General features: G+C 44.2%; 2 protein-coding genes across 3 annotated transcripts in view; one reads left to right on the top strand and one right to left on the bottom strand.

Annotated features, from left to right (window-relative positions):
• Nucleotides 1–3,494: 3,494 nt before the first annotated feature.
• LOC128791434 (D(1)-like dopamine receptor) lies at nucleotides 3,495–7,513 on the bottom strand. The gene has a single exon (XM_053949100.1). It carries the CDS (start codon nucleotides 7,511–7,513, stop codon nucleotides 6,206–6,208), a length of 1,308 nt encoding a protein of 435 aa, XP_053805075.1. The 3' UTR covers nucleotides 3,495–6,205.
• Nucleotides 7,514–20,064: 12,551 nt separating this feature from the next.
• TBC1D12 (TBC1 domain family member 12) overlaps nucleotides 20,065–22,617 on the top strand; it is a 41,048-nt gene continuing 38,495 nt past the window's right edge. For both annotated transcript variants that reach the window (XM_053949477.1, XM_053949476.1), the window contains exon 1: nucleotides 20,065–20,897. In XM_053949477.1, the coding sequence (XP_053805452.1) occupies nucleotides 20,080–20,897 (818 nt within the window). In that variant the 5' untranslated portion in view covers nucleotides 20,065–20,079. The remainder of the gene's footprint in view (nucleotides 20,898–22,617) is intronic.

Genomic DNA, 22,617 nt, shown 5'->3' with positions numbered 1-22,617 from the left:
TCAACAAAGGATTTATAATTCAAATTTTGTGCCTGTCTAACTTGCCTGTCACTGAGAGTTAGGCTTAAATTCACAAAAGGAGTTATTCAGAAGCAAAATAAAATGCTGCTTCTATTAAAAAAAATGTAGTGCATATTCAGATAAGCAACTGTTGTGCATTATCTGGAACCAAAAGTGATGGTAATAGTGAGTGCAGTGACCTGTGCTGCAAATAAAATCAGTTTAAATTGTCAGATATCAGCTCAGCACAAAAGGCATTCTGTTGTATCTCTATTCCCCTGTCCCTGGACTCGCCCCATCTGTGCTGAGGTGATGCCTCTAAGGATCATCATAGTAATTTTCTAACACGCTTCAAGGAAATGGCTTCCACTACAAACATCTTTCAGACTACTTTGTACTTCTTCTGTAGCATAGCTGTCAGCAATACAGTAAAAATTTAAAATTCACTTCTTGAAAATTTAAATTTCACTTCTTGAAAGAAGGGCTGAGTCCCCAAAGGCCTGATGTTCCCAGTAACAGCTGCTCTGTGTGTTACCTGTGATGGTAAGAGGTGTTTGGAGCTTTCAAACCCTTGAAGAGCTTAAAAACTGTAGGCTGGTAGCACACCAAGGAAGTATCAGTCTGGTAAAACTGTAATTCATAGCTTGGATGCATTGGTACTACAGGATAAACATTCTTAAAATGAAAATTAGGGCTACTAATCACCATTATCGGTTAATTTGTTGTCACAATGTGGTTTGGCAGTACTAATATTCTGCTATAATCCAAAACATAAGAGGCAATGTCTAGTTTCCAGTTTCATCTCTTGAAACTCAGCTCTTCTATGTATTTCTCTCCTTTTGTTAGCAAATGTGCACCAAGAACATTTGTCATGATGTTGTCTCTGATGGTTATATTATTGACTTAGGCATTAGTAAATATTCTCTACTCTGTTTTATTTTATGCATTCATTTATTTAAAATCTAACTGGTTCACCTTTGTTACCAACAGTAAAAAGTTACAACTAGTTTGTTTACCCATTGGATCTTGTTCCTCCCTTTCTCTTACTATCCTGCATCACTGGCTTTTTTCCCCATCAGCTAATCAGTCTAGCCAGTTTTTCCTCTCACCCTGAAGAGGTACCTTCACTTGATTCAGGGAATTGTTCTAGACATGTTTGACTCTTTGGCCCAGATTTCCCCTGACTGTAATAGAAGCTCAGACAACTTGCTCACATTTCATGCAAAAGTCATCATTAGATGTGAGCCCATGAAGTAGTGTATATAGACTCCATTCAGCCAGTTCAGATTTAAATATGAAAAGAGTAAAATAAAGTGATGTGTTCTCACTGAGAGTGGGAGCAAAGATGAATTTAATTAGTTAAAAATCTATTAAAATGTTGAACTGCAGAAAGCTCTATGAAAATTTTCTTTAAAGAAAAAAGGGAACCCAGCAACAGTTTCCACAAATTTTACAAATGTCTTCTCAGTACCTAAAGTAAACTAAAACTGTCTCAAGATGAAATTATCTTCCTGTTGATGAAGATAAACCTACATTTTCTTAGCATCTTCATTAATTTTGTACTATGCACATATGAAAAGTCGTGGGTACCAGTCCAAACTTCATTTACTGCTGTCAGTAGTTCCACTGATTGGCAGTTTTCCTATCATGTAGCTACCTAACTTAAGAAAAATGTGAAATTCATTCATAAGCCCTGGGTTTTCTAAGATGTCTTGAATGGTTAGACACAAGTAGGGACTGGGAAGGAATAACAAGGCCAAATCAGGACTACAGTAAGTTTATTCAAGCCAAATATGCTAGGAAAAAAAAAAAAAAAAAGGCCTTTAACATCTTTGTGCCTTTCTTTGATGTAAATGAAAACTGGTTCTTAAGAGAACTAGAAATCTGAGGAATAGCCTATGCCCAGGGGGTGCATTCTACTGTGTGCCTCTTTACAGTGGGAAGAGCAAGAGGTTTCAGCAAAGTGAGTCAAACAATTCCAATGAGATAAAGTTATGTGGTGGGAGTCTGTAACCATGGTGATGAAACTGCTCAGGTACATCAGAGTCCAGGGGGACTGGACTAATAGTGGTTAATACCCAGAAAGCCACTTCAGTCTCCCAAGTTAAGGGGGGAAAACAGTTTATTAAGAATAAAGACTTGTTCACAAAATGATTTTTACTGATATTCAAGTGATTGAAATATGCTCAATATGGTGTGCGTAGGTGCCTCATCTGAAATCCAGCACAAGAGGCATGACTTTGGCAAAAGCAAAGCAGCAACAGATGCTTCTGACAACTGAGTTGTGTAAAGGTTTCTCTTTCTGCAACCTAAGTCAGCTGTTCCTCACAGAAAATTTTACTGATATGTTAAGGCATCTGATGCTAATCAGAGGGAAAAGAAAAAAATGGAGGTGTGATACATATAATGGAGGTATGATCTTGTTTTCCTTACATTGATATTTCCACTGGATTCTTCATTTGCAAAAGTTGCACATAACCATAAACTCCACTACTTGAGATTTTGTATCACCACAAGAATTTTGTATTTATCTCAATTATCTAATAAAGAAACAAGACCTGCAGGTGGTTGAGAACTTTGTAGACTGACAGAAGTAAAGACAGTGGGAATTATTTGAACAGGAGAGGCATTTGGTATACATTGTAAACCCCACCACTTGTACTTTGCTGCACTGAACTGTGTTTTGATTCAGACATTTAGGCACTGGCTAATAAGTGTATTTTGATGAGGTATCTGTGAGGTTGCACTGTTTTGACACCAGGGCTATTTAGAAGCTCTTTTTAGGTCACTGTGATGTTAATGGTATTGTAAATGTGGTACTATTGGGCATGGAAATGAACTGCTTTTAGTCAGTGAAATACCTCACACAGACTGTGGTGAATCCATAAGTAGATATGTGGTGATCTGAGTTATAAAAAGTACGTTTGAGCAATAGCCATAGATCTCCCTAAAAAAATACCTTTACTGTTTGTGATTTATTTTGCCCTGCCAAACCCAGAAAGTTGTGACCCAGAAATAGGTAACAACGCCCTGCCAAGTTTTTCATTTGAAAGATACTTGTTTTGAGTGGCTGCAATAGTGTAAATAGGAAATAATTTTGCTTCTTAATTTCTGCTGAAATAAACCTTGGCTTATTGTAATAATTTTAATATCTCTTATCACACTTGAACCTAAAAATATTAATTGAATCTTGTGTAATCTAATGCAGCAGCTTACCCTGTCATGAGAAGAATGTCAGTCAGAAATCACAGTTAATCATTGCAAAAAATTATTAGTAAAAATAAGTCTTGCCCATTTACTATTCACAGAAGTGGGTGATCTGTAGAATGCTTCGCAGTCTAGGAAAATAAAACTACATAGATTGTCAATATTTATATGTTATTAAATCAGCAACAGCAGATGTAGTCTGAACAGCTATGTGGTGCAGTTTCATATGAAGTACCTTCAGTAATATGCTACTAAAAACGAGAATAAAGAGTTTATAATATGCAATTTCTGAAATTTATTGCAGTGTTGATCATTACAATGCACTTACTGCAGCAGACCCTACAACTGTAAACTACTGTAATGTGTATCATCTGCACATCAGTAATAACCATTAGCAATTAGCTACAAACAATTATTTCCAACATCACTTACAAAAAACAATTTCAAGTTGTCACTTTAAAAAGCTGCAGTAAAGACCAGGAGTTTTTCTTCAGGAAAACGTACATTTATTTTCAGGTACAATCTGACCTATTAATGAAGCATATTTAAACTATGACCACAAGCACTGACACAAACAGTTTTCAATTCTTAACATGAATATTGTTTCATAGATTGAAGCTACCATGCATTTTTGATTGTTCTTAAGAGAAAACATTACTCAGATATATCCATTGCCTAATTTCTGCTACCCACTCTGCCCTTCACCATTTTCATCATCACTCTAAATAGCTAATCCAGCCTAATTCCTGGGCGAGACAGCTCCCATAGCAGGGCAAAACTTGGGAGAAAGTAAATCTTTCTCTTCCATTAACGTCTTTTATCACTAATAATGAGACTGTACACATACTAAAAAAAAATTATCTCCTGTGCATAATAATTTCATGTGTGGCCTCGACTGCCAGAGGAGTGCCTGCCCATGAGCTGGAAGGTGTGAGGGCAGGGACAGTTCACTCTCTGAGGGATGGAGCCAGCTGAAGCTTGTGCAACAGAAACAGAAGGGCAGCAGGCAGTTGGGAAGTCACACTTCAGGGTAGTTCACACTTCAGGGTAGTATCTTGTCAGGTTTATCAGTATCTCCCCAGGATGGGTTTTAGTGTGGAGAGCATGGAATGAGATGTCTCCTAGAGCTTGAACATATAAATTTGTTTGTTTGGGTTTGTTTTGGGTTTTTTTTGTTTGGTTTTTTTTTTTTTTTTTTTTTTTTTTTTTTTTTTTTGTTTTTGTTTTTGTTTGTTTTGTTTTGGTTTGGTTTGGTTTTTTTAAGGAGTTAGACTCTGACATTCTTATGTGTTTCTGGTTTGTGTAAGAAGAAAGAAATGTATTGAGGAAAATACTCACAAATTGAATCTCTAACATCTGTGTACAGCATCCATGTACAGTTCATATAGGATCACCTAGAAACGAATCAATGGGAATCAAAACAAAAAAACATTTTGTATCTTTTTTAAGGCAACACAATTATTTCAGGTTTATTTCAGGGTTGCTCTCCAGAGGAGGCACTAGGCATGCTTGAATGATAGTTGTTAAATGCTCAGAAACATGGATAATCACTAAAAAAAATAAGTATACCAATGGCATCTCACAGTTCTTATCTGTATCTTTTTTGTCTCAAGAATATCTAAGGATAGTTGCATGCAAAAAAAACACACAGCCAAACATCTTAAGCACAATGCTTCTTAAGGAGACATATTGTCATAGTGAAGCAGGACTAGAGATTATCTCAAGAGACCATTACTCTGTGCCTCTGCCCCAAGGATCACTGTCACTGTCATAGCTGACAGAAGCTTACAGTCATTTCACTGAGAGATATGTCATCATTTACCTAGGCAATATACTCCAGTGCTTAATTATCCTTATTCTTAGAAAGTTTTTACAAGTTTTTGCCTTGGTCTTCCTTACAGCCCATTACCTCTTGTCCTGCCAGTGTAGTCCATGAAGAACAGATGGCAGTCACACCCAAGTATTCCCCAAGGACACATTTCTGAAAAGAGCAGGATAGCAAGAGCATATTTTCCCATAAGAACTAATGATAGGGAAAATGCTTACAGGGATTTAAGAACTACACATGGTTTAAAATCACAGGGAGCAGGATCACTGGGAGGAGAGTCTCTTTTCTGCTGCTGTCCTTTCAGCACAGATCACTGTTCTGAAGAATATCATCTGTACCATCTATGAGACAATGCCCAAGAGAGCTCTTGCAGTGTAAGCATTCTTTATGTCTCTTTCTGGACAGACACATCTTCATCATCTTCCTGAGATAAATCAAAGGCAACCCATCATAGGTGGGGGACGGAAAAAATGGGGCAAGGATGGTGGTGAGTGGAGCACAGTCTTAAATGCTCAGCAGCAGAACCTTTAAGTAGTGGACAGAGAAACAGAGGACAATGAGATGCCACTGTATTGCCTTAATGTCTGCTGAACCCTTCTACACAGATAGAAATGATCACAAACTTTTCCCAGTATTCTCTCTCCTGCAAGCCACCTATTTGCTGTGCCTTTTGTTGAACTTCATATTTACAAGTAGTGAAATGGGTTGACAGAGATGACCTGGTCACTCTTTCTTTTGTGGATCATATTATATTTCTACTTTCTGGAGGGATTGGCTGCCTGAATGATGAGTTTTTTTACTTTGATCTAATATCTCACTATTCCTAATATATACCTCAAGTTTGACTGTAGAATGGGGGTGAACAAATGCATTGGAGATATCTAATGACTGTGAGAGTAAGGGGTGAAGGTTGCCATGGGAAGAGGTTAATGTGCGGCTGCTATGTGCCTTTGGAATGGACTCCATATGCCTATCACCCCTCTGTGGTAAGAGCAGTGTTTTCCCATCCCTCTGGCATGGGACTTTTGTTGCTGGGGAACTTACATAAAGACAGGAAGAACTCTCCCTGTGCGGTGGCTGTGTGTGTGAGATGTGTTTAATCACTCATCCCTCTGAGACAAGGCAATGGGGTCCCGCACACTGACCAAGTCCTGTACAGGGGGCAGCAGTTTACAGGGATGGCTTTGCCTTGCAATCCAATTGCAAAATAGCTGGCACTTGACAACTGCTAGGGCTGCTGCCAAGGGCAGTCTGTGTCTGAGAAGTCACAACCCTCTTCTCCATAGACATCTCCTCACTGCTGTCCTCTCCCTGGAGGTTTATGGCATGGGGCACGGGCTGCACCCAGGCAGTGGTGGCAGCAGGAGGCACTGACAATGGGACAGCTCCTTCCTTCTGGCAGGTGGTGTCATGGTGATAGGAAACCAGCTCATTGCTGAAGTTGACCCTCTCCACAGGGGATTCGGGTGTGCCACAGCAGCAGCACTGGCAGCCCAAGAGATTGCTGAAAGCCCTCCTGAAGTCTGCGTTGAAAGCATAGATCACTGGATTCACTGAAGAGTTGGCCCAGCCAAACCACACAAAGACGTTGAAGGTGGTTTGGCCAATACAGAGTGACTGTCCTTCAGGGTCCTCCTCGAGGCTGGGCTGGCAGAAAGGCAGCAGGCAGTTCAGCAGGAAGAAGGGCAGCCAGCAGCAAACAAAGACTCCCATTATGATAGAAAGGGTCTGCAGCACCCTGGTCTCCTTGTGCAAGGAACTCCGCAAAGAGGAGGTGGGCTCCTTGCCAGGAGCTGGCCACTGCCCCGCTGCTCTCTCAAGGGTGGAGATGCGGCGGATCTGGGCCTGGGCAATTCTGTAGATCCTGGTATAGGTGATGATCATTATGGCCACGGGGATGTAGAAGCTGATAAGGGAGGAGGTGATGGCGTAAGTGCGGTTCAACCTGACGTCACAACGGGGTGTCCCGGGTAGCCAGGAGCCTGGATCTCTACTGTCCTTGGCTTTATGCCAGTGTAGCTGCACAGGGATGAAGGAGATGAGGATGGAGAGAGCCCAGGCCATGGCTATCATGGCACAAGCAAGGCGCTGCGTCATCCTGCGCTCATAGCGAAAGGGGCTGGCGATGGCCCAGTACCGGTCCAGGCTGATGATGCAGAGGTGGAGGATGGAGGCGGTGGAGCACATGATGTCGAAGGCCACCCAGGTGTCACAAAAGTGGCTGCCAAAGAGCCAGGAGCCTCCAGCCACCTCAGTGACCGCCTTCCAGGGCATCACCAAAAGGGCCACGCAGAGGTCCGAGATGGCCAGTGACAGCACGAACCAGTTGGTGACCTTGTTGCGGAGGTGGCGGAAGCGCAGGACGGCGAGGCACACAAGCGCATTGCCCAGCAGCGTGCTCAGCACCAGGGCGCCCAGCAGGCACCCGGTGAGTGCCCGCAGCACCCACGGGCCGTCCCCCAGCGCCGCGCTCCCCATCGGGGGCGCTGCCCCGGCGCAGGGGCCGGCGCCGCTGCCCCGTGGCCCCCCGGCCGCTCCTGCCGGCGGGACAGTGTCGGAGGTGGCGGCGGGACCCCCCCCCGGCCAGCGCCGCCCGCGGCTGTGGGAGCGGCCGCCCGCGGGGGCATCTCTGCCCGCCGCCCTCGGTGTGGCCCGCGGCGGCTCGGGCTGTCCCGGGCTACTCACCCGCCGGCTGCCGGGGCCTCGCCTCTCGCCTCCCCTCGCCGCCGCCGCTCCCGGGGGCCGGAGGGAGGGACCGTCCCGCGGCGCGGGGGCTCGGGCGGCGGCGGCCCCTCGGCGGCGGAGCGGGGCCGGGCTGGGGCGCCGGGGCAGCCGCGCGTTCCGCCCGCAGAGCCGGGACAGAGCGGCAGCAGCTCCGGGCGGTGCCGGGCGCCCGCGGCTGCGGCCCCCGCGCAGCCGGACCGAGCGGGGGCCGCCCGCGAAGGGATCGAGCGCTCTTCCCAATGGTGCGGGGGGAGCTTTCCCCACAGCATCGCCCTGGGAAGAGCCCTTTCCCAGTCCTCAACCTGTACTTGTCCAAGTGTCAGGGGCGAGGCAGGATTCCTGGCGCTTTCCAAGTGTCTCCTTTTGGAGACCGCGATCACATCTCAGCTTGGCGACCAGGATGTCACTTCGTGACGGTTTACACCCACGGGGAATGCGCTCAAATCTGGCTGTCAGAATATGTTTTCACCAAAACAGGTTTGTTTTTTTGTTTTTTTTTTTTTTTTTTTTTTGTTTGTTTGGTTTTTTTTGTTTTGTTTTTTTTTGTGCAGTTTATTTTTTTGGTTTGAAATTTTGTGTACTGAAACCAAAACACAGAAACCTAAGATCTCTAGTTTGGATCTGCTGCATTTTGGCAATAAGTTGTTCACAGTGCCCAAACCCTGCCTCTTTATTTTTCAGCCAAAGGTGTCTTCTAATGTATTCCAACAGTCTTGTATTTGTCATTATAATAATATGCATATTGTCATATAAATGTATATAATTGCATATAAATGTATATAATTACAGCACATATTTGCAGCCTACATTCAATAAAGTACCCTAATGCAAATAGGGCATAGTCCTTCATTTTCAAAGAATTTGTATGGTAATCCTGTCATGAGAAAAAAGAAATTAGGACGTGAATAGAAAATATCAATGAATGCAATTAATTGACATGGGAAACAGGTATTTATTTTTACATTAGGTATTTTTTTATTTCTTTGCCTTTTAATTAAAACCACTCTAGTCACTAGTTCCAATACAAATAATTTTCAAGCAGTAAGTATCTGATTTTCATTCTTATGATATTTCTGGTAATTAGTAGAGAGAGTGGAAATTTTAAAAATAAACCTTGAACAGCATAGCTGGCAGCTTACCCTGTAAAAAAAATCAGCATATTTAAGCTAAACTAGTTGGATTGTACCATTTCATAACAGATTGTTAACAGTTGGTCCTGTTTTTTAAGATCCTATTTTCTTTGTGCCTTGGACATCACAGTCTTAATTAAGCAGCCCACTGTGTTACTCCTGCTATGATACTGAAAATTGGAATACATTTCTTGTTAATGTGTTTATTTGTAAGACTAACTCATAATTCAAACAACTGCTGGAGAATCTTCTCGAATTAAATATATATTTTGTTAAAGAAGTAGGAGCTGCAAAAGTAACATAGGCTGGCATATAAGAGCCAACTCCACTTTCATCTTATTTGGAAGCATCTGTAGTTCCATGTACATAGATTTTGCCAACATCTGCAAACCACTCATTTCAATCCAATATCTCATCTCATTCCAATAGGTATTCATTCCAATAGTAAGGACTAAATCTTAGTTTGTAAGAATTATCTACACACTTGCTAATTTGACTTGATGCATTTACTTTTATGTAGCAACCAATAAAATGACCCCAAAGGACAGAATATATTTGTGAAGGATTGCAAGTGGGACAGAAGCTGGACCTAAGGCAATACACTGAAAAGGAAAGAGCAATGCTTCTGCATATTCAGCAGACAGTAACGCTGCAGGGCTCTGTAGCACAAGGTAGCCAGCATTCTCCATATTAAAATAGCTCTGTGTATCTCCTGTTCCCAGGATTACATTATGCTCTTTGAGTATCTCTGGCTCCTTTTTAGCATGTATTATAAAGGAGAGTGTATATTATGATGCTGTTTTGTGAGCATATCTGTGAGTGCCCCACCTCAAAATTTAGTTAGTTGAAGTAAAATCTGACTGACCAATCTCAAAAGATACATTTCTGATTGTTGTAATTAAAGTAGGCATCTAGGCTGAGGTCAGAACCCCTTCTAATATCCTCACTGATAGGAGGTAGTAGTGTGGACTCAACCCTTACTAAACACAATAGAATCTGCACAGAGAGAGACGTTGTGAGTGCTCTTACCATAAAGAAGACATCAACAGACACATTCATCTTCTTAGATACCAGAAGGTCCAAGTGGAAAATGTAAATGCTTAAGAAACTATACGGTGAGTCAGTGGCAAAGACAGGAATAGAAGCATTGCCCTGCTTTTATTCCTATATTGGGTTGGAAGGAGTGAAATGTGAGCTTATGGGAGAGGGAGGAAAGAAAAACACAGGGGAAAACACAACGCTGTGTGAAAATTAGTGTGTGAAGTGAGTTGCAAATGGTGTAAGCTTTGATTTTAACTATTTCTTGACTTTATCTTACTTGGGATAGAACAGGAAAGTTCTGGGCAAAATAATGGAAAAAATACTGGTGGAATGGATAAATCAGCCTCTCATGACTTGAGAAAATTTGCAAGCTTGTTCCATCTGTGAAAAATATAAACTTACCCAGAGAATATATGTAAGATATATTGCAATATGTATATAATGGCTTGATACTGTATGTTTTTTAAAATGCAATCACTGCATTTAAAATCTCTCTCCCTCCAAGAAGAGATTTATATAAGAAACCAAGATCAGTTTCCTTGTCCTTCCCCTTTCTTTCTCCTTGTCTTCTCCCTTATAAAATGACATCATCCTAGACTAAGTGCTCACATGTTTTATAGCACATATGATTAAAAGGAGCCCTGATTCAGAAATTAAAATTGAGCCTTTAACAGTTTACTATGACTGCATGTGGAGCTCATTCCTCAGTCTAGCTCACTGACATGCCAGCTGGACAACTGGGGCAGGTTAAAACTCAGTGCTCAAACAGGACATGATAATTCAACCTAAGCCTCAAGGTGCCTCCTGGAAGGGCACTGCCTTTGTTGTGACCTGTGCCGTGGTGCCACAGCTGGCTGGGGGGGTTGAGCCTCCAGTAGGTGAATGGCAGGGTGTGCTCTGTGCCTGGGAGCTGTGTGCAGGGTTAGTGCCAAGTGTCACTGATGCTGTGTGCTCATGCAGGCAGTGACAGGAGGCTGCAGCCACATTGATCCAGTGTCAGCATTTCTGCTTTGTCAAATGAATGTAATACCAAAGTGGTTAATTAAATAGTTAATTCAATTTTGAGATCTTGTCCAAATGGGGGAGGATTATTATAACAAACTTTGGGAAGTGGTGTCAATTTTTAGTATGTGGTCTCACTGTGTAAAATGTATTGAGGTACTGGTAAAATGATGCTGTGGCTAAGTTGTCTTCCTTGCAGGCTGAAAGGCCATTGTAGTATGTGAATCAGACTAAACTGGGGTGTGTGATTAGCTCTGGTGACTTCACAGTCCCGTTGGAGACTGATTTTAAACATCTTGGAAAAAATGTCATTGAAGGCAATAAGGTTACCTCTGAAACCAATATGATTATCTGTCTAACCAACTATTCATCTCTGCATAGTTAAAGAATCTTTCTGTACATATATGTGTGTCTGTACACTTATAGTCTTGGCTTTATATATTATATTCATGCTTTCAATGCCATGTGAGTTTGTGAACTTGATAGTATACTGAGGCTGCTAACCTATTCATGTAGCAGATCCAGCATTTACTGCTGAAAACAGTAGCTTACTACAGAGATATGGATTAGCTGTATGAGTGAACTGGAAGTTGATGAATAATTCATTGTTTCAGAAACTGTCTAGAGAAGTTAAAGGAAGAATAACTAAATCGACAGCTAAATATCAAAAGCATATTTAGTCTGCCCAGACTTAAGAGAAATAATTTGAATTTGTGTCATCCAATACAGATCATCCAATACATCCACTCTGTAGCTCTTTACATATTTTGAAGTTAATATGGTTCTTTCAGTGATTTCACCATGAGTTTTTTACCAAATCAGTTCTTGAGTTTGGAATACCTTTAAAGTTAAATAAGGACAAATAAAAAAAGATCCAACCTAATTACTTTTCTGGGAAAAGGGTCTGGCTTCTCTTCCAAAAAGAAAAGCCAGAGATCCCAAATTCACTTTTTGGGAAGCCCCACCAAGCATTACTGTAGGAGAGCTTATGAATTCCAGTCTGTGGAGGTGCTGCAATGCTTTCTATGGCCTAATTTGGAGAGACTCTATTTGTAATTGGGATTCCTGTGTAAGGGCATTAGGAGAACAAACACTATAGGTAAATGGCTTTTCCACAACACTTACTGGTATCACAGCACAAGGGGTTCTCAGCTGTGAAGATGCCACCTTTTGCTGGCTGGACCACCAAGCAGCTGAACTGATTTCCTAGAGAGATAAAGGGAAGTTGCACTATTTTGGTATTTCAGGTCTCACATGAAAGCTGCATGTTTTTTCTAGCACTTCACCACTGAATGTGTAAGTGCTTTCAGAGTTCTTGGGCATACCACCTAGACAAGATGACTCTTACACTTTTAAAATTATAGGATTTCTCTGATTTTTCTTACAGATACTCTTCAGTTTGAGAGAAATCTTTGTATCCATTACTGAAAAGATTACAGCAAGAGTAGCTGTCTTCCCATCATGTCTTCCAGTTTGCAACTAACATAGAGAAGAAAATATTCCCCTTCCCAGGACTGCCTAAGTCCTCTTTGATTATCCCCTTTACTCCCTAGTGATACAGGAAACGCACAAAGCCATGTAGAGCCTTACCAACACTTCAAATTGCTTTCTTATTCTCTCTCTGTTGTATTTTACTATTCCTGGGGCTGTTTTCAGTATTCAGTTTTGAAGCTGGATCCCAGAATTCAAGAGGACTGCGCTTTGGTTTAGTTTTGAGTAGACATAAATCATCTTGGGGTTTTTGGCAAATTGCTTTTCAGTGATAAGGTCATTCCATTGCTTTCTTTTATCATGATTTTATTTCTTTTATTCCCCAGAACTAGAGTGAGTTTTCCCCTTCCGCTGTTCTTAGTGGTCCAGCTTTTACCAGCACCCTTGGCTCAGTTTTAGTTAGCTGCCTCTCAAGGCAGCTCAGGTGAGAGGTCAGGGCTGGCACTTTATCCCCTCTGGCCCCCTGACTGGGCCTTCCTGGGAGAGTGCCAGTGCCTGAACAGTATTTTTCACCTTGACAGCAGACACCCTTGCCAACTCAGGCAAGGATGAAATGCCCGTTGTGACAGGTGCGGTCCCAAATGCAGAAGGTAAAACCAGAAGCTTTAGTAGCCCGACAGCCCTGTGACCATGCTCTTAACTCTCCTGGTCTTGAGCACCATTCCCAGGCAGCCATGGAGCACCTCTGCAGGGCAAAGCTGCACACAGCTGGCTGCAGGAATGCTGCGGTGGACTTGGCTTCTGACACAGCCCCCCACAGTGATTTAGGAAGCAGAAAGATGGGTTTAATGCAGTCTTTGCTTTCTTGCACATGAGCTATATTTTTGAGTTGCATTTTATTTAACAAAGCAATGTGTTCAGCTGCTCGGATATTTTATCACAGTGCCTGCCATTTTCCAGTGAGACATGTCTGAAAAGAGAAAAGAGCTATGGGTTTTGTTTTCTAAACAGGAATGCAAATTACATGACATTGCTATAGTAATCTGTACCTATATTATTTTAACTAGTGTTTCATCTAGGTTAAAGTCATCAAGTCTATAATAAAGTGTTCACCATTTCAAAATGCTATCTCTGTATACTTTAAGATACAAATGCCTTATTGACTGTTATTGCATTTATAAAACTAGCATTAAAATTAAGATTAAAAGATGCAATCCACCCCATGTTTCTAATAGAGGGCAGAATGAAAGATGTTTGAAATTCGCTCTTACCAACTGATGTGGCAGAACTATTTCCAAATCATACTCAGATCCCTGTAGAAATAATTAATTTGCCTCTACTTATGACAATATATTTCCAACACAGCAGATAAATGATGTCTGCTTTACTTCAGAATATGTGAATTTTAATTAATTGAAAATAAATATGCATTTCCCTTACTTTTTTGCCCATGTCTCCACAACGTGTAAAAAAGTTTTTGAGAGATGATGTGCATTATTTTCAAGGGACAGACTTCAAATGGATTTTCTGTCTATACAGGGCAGTGCCAGCACTCAGAATTAAGAAGTCAAATTTAATCTCTTATCAACATTATTTGACTTTAAAGAATTTCAGACAGCCACAACATTGTGTTTTGTTTTGTGTTCATTTATTTCAGAGATTTACTGGAACAGAGCCTTTGAGCAAGCTGGCAAGCTTTCTAGCACCTGGGAGATGTGATACTTGATAGGCTGAATTCCAGTGCTTCATAAGGAGCATTTCAGTCTCTCATCTTGTTACAAGTGTGCACGCTGCCCCTGTCAGAACAGCTTGGACTGCACAGTCACACTACACAGGCACGGTGCACAGCTGCTTCCTGAAGGGAAGATCCTGTCACTGCCACTAGTAAGGCTCAGTGCTTGGAAAACCTGTGTTTGAGGATTAGCAGTGGTTCAGTACAGAGAATATATGCAAGGCAGAAGTGATGCCAGGAGGCAGATAAAAGCCCTTTGAAGGGTTCACAGCCCTATATTCACTCTTCTTTCTTTGAAAATTCCACATCCCTATAATCTGTCCAACATATTTTAGAGCAATCTTTGGATTCCTCTCCCTCATTTGACAGTATAAATTTTCTCTTACCTAAGTTAGGGTATGAGCCCATACTGACAAGCCTAATTTACCCACTTACTTCAAGCTCATGGCTGGACCACAGCATGTAAAGTAACTGGGCACTGATGCTCAAGGCTACTTACAGACTTGTAGGCACAACAGATAAGGTTCCACAGCCTACACTTGCTGCTTTGGAAATTGATTCAGATTCAAGTTCTTGTTCTTAATATGCAAATTAATCTGGATTTCCCCAGACTTCATGCTGGTAAAGGCCACAGAAAATGCTCGCAGTAAAGATCACGGTAGTAATAACTACTTGGAAATTATCCCTGGTCAGCAACAAACCTGTCCTGCAGGAGTCCCTAGATTACAATCTTTGCCCCAGAAGTTCCAACAGCTCACACAGCTTGCCACCTAGTGCTCCATGTTCCTTCTCCAGCAAGGGCTGAGCAAATTTGTGTTTGAATAAAAACCAGATAAACAAAAGCCCTTGTCTGTAGTATATGCTTCTTTTCCTGTGGTAGAACATGCCAAATATCAGGTGCACTGGCTATATCTTGATTGCATGATAGGTACTTTCCTTGAGACACCCCTGTTTAGACTGGGAACAGGTCTCTCTCAGTTCTTCCTTGATGCTCCATCTATGGAAACAATTACACAGAGAAGTGGAGGCAGTGTGTATGATTGGCTCTTCAGACTGAGTCAGGATAAAATAAGTATAATGTACATAATGCCCTTGGAACTGAAAAACGAGAAGCGTCCCACTGTCACACTGTTCATCCACAGCCATCTTCTAATAGCTCCATTTACAGTGTTGGATTGGGACACTTCACTGATAAGCATAACATGAAAAACTTTATAGACTAATTCAGCAACCCAAGCTCTCAGTGCTGACTGGAAAATAGCTCAGGATATGTGTAGGATGCAACACCACATAATTAGAAAGTGATATTTCTGTGTAGTAAATATACGCCTTTTTTTTCCTCATTTCCCTCATTCCTGTCCATCCATGGTGCCAAATGTTGCATATTGGTTTGTACAAATAGACAAACATTTCTCAGCAAATATAATTAACAAACGTCCTCAATAAATAATACACTTTAAAAGTTTCTCCCCTTTTGCATTGTCTGTGATTAGTCCTACTCCTACTGGCTGTGCCTGGCTGCAGCATTTCCTGAGGGATTGTCTGCCAGTTAAGTGCAGCTTAAACACACTGCAGTAAATGGAACCTTACCCTTTCCAACTTTCCAACCACTCCCCTTTACTCTGTTTGCCCAAGATAAGGGAGACTTGTTCTTTTAAGGATAAACTCCTTTTTACTATTATTTCGGACCTGGTTCAACATTCACAAGCAGTGCTTTGTAAACTGAGGTGGGCAGCTCTTGCTTCCAGCTATTTATTCCTGTATCTGTGCTATGAAAGCTAAATCCATCTTCATGTGCTGTGAAACTAACAGAATTGCTAGGACAGTAATGTCAAAAAAAACATGGCAAAAAATATATATATGAATATATGGGATTCAAAATTAGTGAATGAGATATGTAAGAGAGTAATTGTTCTTGGTCCTCTAAACCCTCTAAACCCAAAAGAGGTAGGTGGAAAACAACTGGCCAAAATGTTCTCAGGGACAGGAGAAATGGGCTCAGATCTCCTCCTCATTACAGTGACCCCCTTTTCACTTCATCCCAAAAATATGCCTCCCCTAACAACACACAGCTACTGCCTGAGCAAGTGACAATCTCAGGCAGAGAAACATGAGGTCCTGTGTTGCCTGTTGACACTTGTTCCTTTTCTTCTGCTTCATCTGTGTCTGTTCTCTGCCCATTTTTGTGCATCTCAAAGGGTGAATTTGTACAAAAAGGAAGAGAAAACTTGAAGTTTCTGTGAACACATCATGAGGTTTCTGGCAGACATGGACAGAGACTGTGGATCAGGTAAGTGTCTAATTGGTTAACTGGATAGAAAGAGGAAAGCAAAAGAGTTTTGGATCATAACAGAAGTGGATTTTAAATTTATTTCATTAATTTCTTCTACACTGTTAAGAGTCTGTGTAATTACAAATCTGTTTTGTATGTGGTAATAAATACTTCTGTTTGTTTATATTTTAACCTGGTTTCAAATAAGGGTGATTTCTAGGTAACTCTCTGTCCATATGGATTTAATGACATTTAAACCAGGAGCATTTGAATACATTGGAGTCTTTGGCTTTCCTGTATTTTGATGGTGATAGCCAGAAGGAAACAGAAGTCTGTATACAGGTATATCATCTAATTAGCCCTGTCTGGCGGTGGGAAACATGGAGGTTACCTGGAAGGAGAGTCTTCCAGTGACTGTCAATAACCTGGAAAGGCTCCTGGTGCCTAACAAGCAATGACAGCTACAGCTTGGCCCATAGCAGTGCTCAGGGTGTTTTTGGCACTGCTTGAACCACCACAAGCATAAACATACACAAGCATAGTAATACAGACTGAAGTGCCTGAATACAGGTATACAGTGCATTTGATGCACAGGCAGTGTAATTTAATTCTAGGACTGCAGCAGGACTGGGAATGTGCCAAGGAGAAGCTTTCAGTGTGCAGGAGTCTGCCAAACAACTTAATTAATTGTTAGTTACACTCTGCGATGAGATCTTGTCCAGAGGGCTTTGTATTAAAAATGCAAACTGCTATTAGTGGGGTGCAAGATGTTCTTTCCAAAGTAGCATTTCCAAAGAAGTGAAAGCCTTGGGAGTGGACTGCCAGATATCACAACTACATAGCCAATAGAACATCTGAGGTTTTGGGAGCCCTAGGGTACAGCTCTTCCTATACATTGATTTGAGGAAGCCATTCCATATTTTAATTACAGAAGTAATGAAACAGCTCTGAGAAACTATCAGCTACATATTGGTTGTGGTGTACCTGTTAAGTGGGTATTTCAGTTAGCAGCATTGATTGGCACAAGAGTTAGACTAATATTTGAATCCTTGTTATGTTGTCCTTTTGATAATGAGAAGTTAGTGATGGGCATGGGCTTATTAGTTATATAGTTTGTTGTCTGGGCTTTTTACAGACTGGTGTTGTTTCTCAGTCTTTGGGAACAAATTATAAATTACAGTTTCTTCATCCATAATCTGCTATTTAGTCCCACTTCTTCCCTGTGGATTGCTCACATCATTCTGCAGACTTCCTGCTCATCCTTGCTCATTCAAATCAGACTGAGCTGAACTGGCTGAACACTTGCCTGACGATGGGAAGTGCTGAATTAATTCCCTGCTTTGTTTTGCTTGTGTGCAGAACTTTTGCTTTACCTGTTAAACTGTCTTTATCTCAACCTATGAATTTCCTCATTTTTACCCACCCGCATCCCACGGGGAGATTGAGTGAATGGCTGTGTGGGCCTTAGTTGCTGTCTGGGATTAAACCACAGCAGTCCTGGAGGTGGAAATCAATGCAAATCCAATAAACCAAATGGTCTTATTTTGAGCAACACAATGTGCTATCCTTTGGAACCCCTGGCATAATTACCAACTACCTCTGCTGCACGGACTGAAATCAGTGCACCATAAGCCAGCCCTGTGTTACACCCTCAGGGCCAGTCTCCATTTTGCAGTTTGTTTAACATCTGGTACTGCTTTGCTGCTGCTGCATTCATGAAATCACTGAAGTCTATTCAAGGGTAACACTGCCATAGAGCATCCCAGGTAAACAGTGAACACTTTGTTGAGAATGAACACAGACACTCTCTGGATCTGGGTGTTTCCTTAAATCTGAAGTTCTCACTGGTAAAAGCAAGAGAGCCTCTGTAGCACCCAGGATGTATGTTCACTCAGCAGGCAGAGTGATCAGTCTCCATGTGTCTGAGATAACCTGAATCACAGTGGAGAACAAAAAGCCTACCATCTTAGTTACAGCAAAACTTTAAATAGAAAGCTTTAGCTAACAAAAAAGCTTAATTAGTTCATCTTTGTTAATGGTTTCTTTTGACCAAAGTAGCGTACAAAGTGTTCCCATAAGCAGCTCAGCTGGCATATTCAAAGGATAGGCAATTCTGGAAATATTTATTGGGCATTTTTGCAAGTAGCTGAGGTCAATGGTCCCTTATTTGGCACAGCTGTAGCTGGATGAGGCTGCATGCTTGCTATCAAGATAGTCAAATCCGATTTGAGATCCCAACTATTAGCCAGTTACTCAAGTCAAAAGGGGTGAGATTAGACTTCCTTGTTGCATGTATAACACCAGTGCTATACATCTGACCTCAAAAGTAGAGTTACAACATGACAAGAAAAAAGAAAATCACTGTTTTTTTTTTAAGTTGAGCAAAGCCCAGACTTTAGCAAAGTGCTAACAAAGTGCTAACAACACAATGAAATGCGTCAACTTTTTATTTAGGTGAAGAATCCCAGTTTAAACCTTTCTTTCCAAAATGCTCACAATTTTTAAGGGAAAAAAAAAAAAAAAAAAAAAAAAAAAAGGGAAAACTAAACAGAGGCTGTTCCTTCCCCGTGGAGGGTCACGCCTCCCTCTGGGCATGCTCCCCTCGCCTGCCTTTAAAAGCAAGGCCCCCCCACCACGCTGGAACACCTTAGAAGGTGGGGTTATTAAATGGAGAACTTCTTTGAGCAAGGATTTCCGGGACAGTGGCACTTCCCTTGCTACGAACTGTGAGTATTTACTGTTGGAATACATAAGCAATCTGTTGGGTTGGGGTGTTGTTTTTTGTTTGTCTAGGATGAGGGGTAGCCTACAAGAGCAAGCATGGGACCTATGCTGTTACTGCTTTTCTGGGGACTTGAAGCCCCCTTGCCTCTTTTTTTGCGTGTGATTTGTGGCTTTGCACTCCTGCTGGGCCGAAAAGACTGTAAAAACTTGTTTTTTCTCTGAGAAATGTTGTGGGAAACAGAGCTGATGGGACCTGTAAATGCCCTCCATTCGCCTCCCCAGCGTTAACCTGAGGAGTTATGACATCCCATCCCTTGCTCAGTAGAGGATTCACCCCAGGATTTTGAAGTGCCGATCTCATTTCCCTTTTCTCCCCGTCCCGTTTCCCCCAGAGCTCAGGTAGATGCTGTCTCCTGCAAAAAGCGATGCTGCCCTGCCCGTCCCTCGTGCCCACAGCTCCGCCCCCGCGGGGCCAGCGGTGCCGGGGCTCCCTGGGCCCTCCGTGTGTGTGCCGTGCGTGTGCCCAGCTGCCGGCGAGCCGGGACAGTTCGTTCAATGCCGGCCCGGGCGGCTCTGGGGCAGGGACGGAGGGATGAGGCTGCCGGGCTGGGCACATCGGCGGGATGCGGTACACGCTGCGCGCCGCGAGCCTCTAGGTGGAATACGGTACCGGGGGCGGGGCGCGGCCTCCGCAGCGCCTCTGGCGGGGTAGGGCCTGTCTGGGTGGCGTCTCTATGGTTCCGGGTGCCGCCCTGCCGGGAGGGCGAGCGGGCGGGTGCTTCCTGCCCGGCCCCTCTATGGTGACTTTCCGGGGGGAAGGGCCGCCGCCGGCGCCGCGCGCCTGCGTGTGCCGGGCCCGCCCGCCCCCCGCCGAGGCCGCTGCCCGACGCGCGGAGCGGCGCCGGCTGCCAGCGCTCGCGGCGCCGCCGGTGCGGAGGAAGGCGCGCGCCCCGGCCCCCGCCGCGCCCCTGGGGCTCCGCGGCGGCAAATGGTGGGGCCGGACGATGCCGGAGCTCCGGGCGGCGCAGCCGTGCTTCCCGCGGGCCGGCAGGAGGCGGCGGCGGAGGAGGAGGCGGCGGAGGAGGAGGAGGACGGGGAGCGGGATGGGAGCCGGGGCTCGAGCCGGCGGAGCGGCGGGCCGGGACAGGAGCGGCTACTGCAGCGGTACCTGGCGGCGCTCGGCCCCGCCGCGGCGGCGACTGGGAAGCGCTGCCCGGAGAAGCCTGCGAACGGAGCCGCCTGCGCTGTGGGCCCCTGCGGGAGGATGACCAACGGGGACGTCGGCTTCCTGCTGCCGCCGCAGGAGCCGCCGCCGCCCCCTCGGGCAAGACGGGATGAGCCGGGGCCGGAGGAGGAGGAGGAAGCGAAACTGCAGAACGGGGGCTTCCTCCCTTGCCCGGCGGGAGGCGTCCCCTCGGGAACCGCCTTGGAAGAGCCGCTTAGGAGCTGCCGGCTGCGGAGCGAGGCGGAGCGGCGCGGGGGGGCGGTGGCCGAGAGTCCCTCGCCGCCCCGCAGCCCGGGGGGCGACGCCGGCAGCCGGCCGCTCGCCGCCCCCGGCGCGCGGACCTGCCGGGACCGGGCAGAGCCCGCTGCCCTGCCCCCGGCGCCCCTCGGCTTCACGGACGTGAACCTGAACTCCCGCAACACGTACGAGGTGAGCCGCCGCCGCAGCGCCCCGGAGCACCTGCCCCACGGAGGGACCGCGCCCGCCGAGCCGGCCCCGCCGCCGCAGGAGCCCGCGGAGAGGGCCCGGCACCGGGCGGGCATCGCCGGCGCCGGCAGCACCTTCGCCGAGTTCTTCACCAGGTAAAAGAGCCGGTGGTGGGGCCGGCGAGGGGTAGCCAGCGTAGTAGCCGGGGCGAAGGGGATGCGGGTCTGCTGGCCCGGGTCACGGGCGGCCGTGGGCTGTTGTGCGGGAGCGGGTCTCGGGTCAGCAGGGTCTTGCTGCGGGTCACAAAGAGCGGTTCTGACCCTCACAGGCTCTTTCGCTAGCAAGCAGATACTCTTTAGGGCAGGACAGAGGCTTTGGACGTGACAGTAAGATGATAAAGGCCCTTTTACTACTACGAGCTACATGGACTTCAAACTGGAATTTGCTTCCTGTACCAGGGCATATCGCTGCCTGGACGATCACAGTGGTACTCATTAAACCGCTTGGAGAGGAAAGTGAAAGTTGTTGGTGTTGGAAATGCCTTTCAAATCGTCGTGGCAATTGCCAAGTGTTATTAAAGCGTCTGCTACTTGTTGACGGTGTAGATAGAGTTTACTTAGTTCTAAGTGTGGTGTTGAAAACTTCAGGGACTGTGCTTTGTGCTTGAATTGACTTCTGTTAAGTTTCTAGCACAGAACCGGAAGCTGGGGGACATCCAGCTTTGTCGCCTAGGATCTCTGTCGCATTACTCTCTCTTTAGCATACTACACAGGAGGTGCAGCTGGACTATCATAATTTATAGCACACTCTATATTACTTTATTATGCTTGAAGTGAGGAATTTAGTTTCCAGCAGTTCTAAGTCTCCCAAACTGAGGGGTTATAGTTGTTGTTCAAGTCACTCTGATGGGACAGTAAGTCTTTAAATGTTTTAAGATGACAGAAAGAGATTAATCTATTTACTGAAAAATTGAGGTGGGAGAGGTTTGATCTCAAAGTGGGATCCCAAACTGAGAAATGACCTCCCTTTGCCTACTCTCAGGAAAAGGGGAGATGGATTCTTGAGGATAAGGATAGTAGCAGCTGAAGAATAAGTTTGGTGCACCCACTTTGTTTCAGGGATGGACTGAGAGATGTCCTGCTATTCCTTCTATTCCATGTTAGTGTTTTCCTCTCCCATGTTTTTTTTTCTTTTTCCTCATGTCATGTGGACTGCAGTATATTGTATGAGAGTAGCTCAGTGGGTTGGAGAATGGTGCTAATTAGGCCAAGGTTGTGAATTCAGTCCCTGTCTGGGCCATTCACTTAAAGAGTTGGACTCAGTGATCCTTGTGGGTCCCTTCCAGGTCAGAATATTCCATGATATTACCTTCCTTTTGCCTCACTACTTGAACACATCGGCCAGTAACATTAGTATTATTGCTTTTTGTCCCAAATCAATAATTGATTGGAATTCTGGAGCATTTTCTTCATAGATGCTGTGGCTTAACCGCAGGTGGCAACTAAGCACTACACAGCTTCTTGTTTTCCACACCCTACACCCCTGGCCCCAGTGAAATGGGGAGAAGAATCAAAAGTAAAACTTGTAGGTTGAGATAAGAAAAATGTGGTCATTTAAACAAAGTGAAATATAGTTTTAATACTACTAATAATAATGATAATATAAAGAAAAACCCAAGTGATGCACAACACAATTGCTCACCAGCCGTTGATTAATGCCAGACCCTTTCCCCACACACTGATCATCCTCTTCTGGGTAACTCTCCCGGTTTATGTTCTGTGCAGTAGGTTTTTATAGTGTGGAATCCTTTTGGCCAGTTTGGATCACCTGTCCCAGCTATACTCCTTCTCAGCTTTTTGTGTACTTCCTCACTGG

The sequence above is a fragment of the Vidua chalybeata genome, chromosome 8 (assembly GCF_026979565.1).
Source record: "Vidua chalybeata isolate OUT-0048 chromosome 8, bVidCha1 merged haplotype, whole genome shotgun sequence".
NCBI lineage: Eukaryota > Metazoa > Chordata > Aves > Passeriformes > Viduidae > Vidua > Vidua chalybeata.
Note: the sequence above shows the minus strand (reverse complement) of the source record. Positions and strands in the feature narration are given on the sequence as shown.

What these genes read in the sequence shown, in the direction of transcription:
- LOC128791434 (XM_053949100.1), bottom strand. Translation starts at nt 7,513, where the DNA reads ATGGGGAGCGCGGCGCTGGGGGACGGCCCGTGGGTGCTGCGGGCACTC.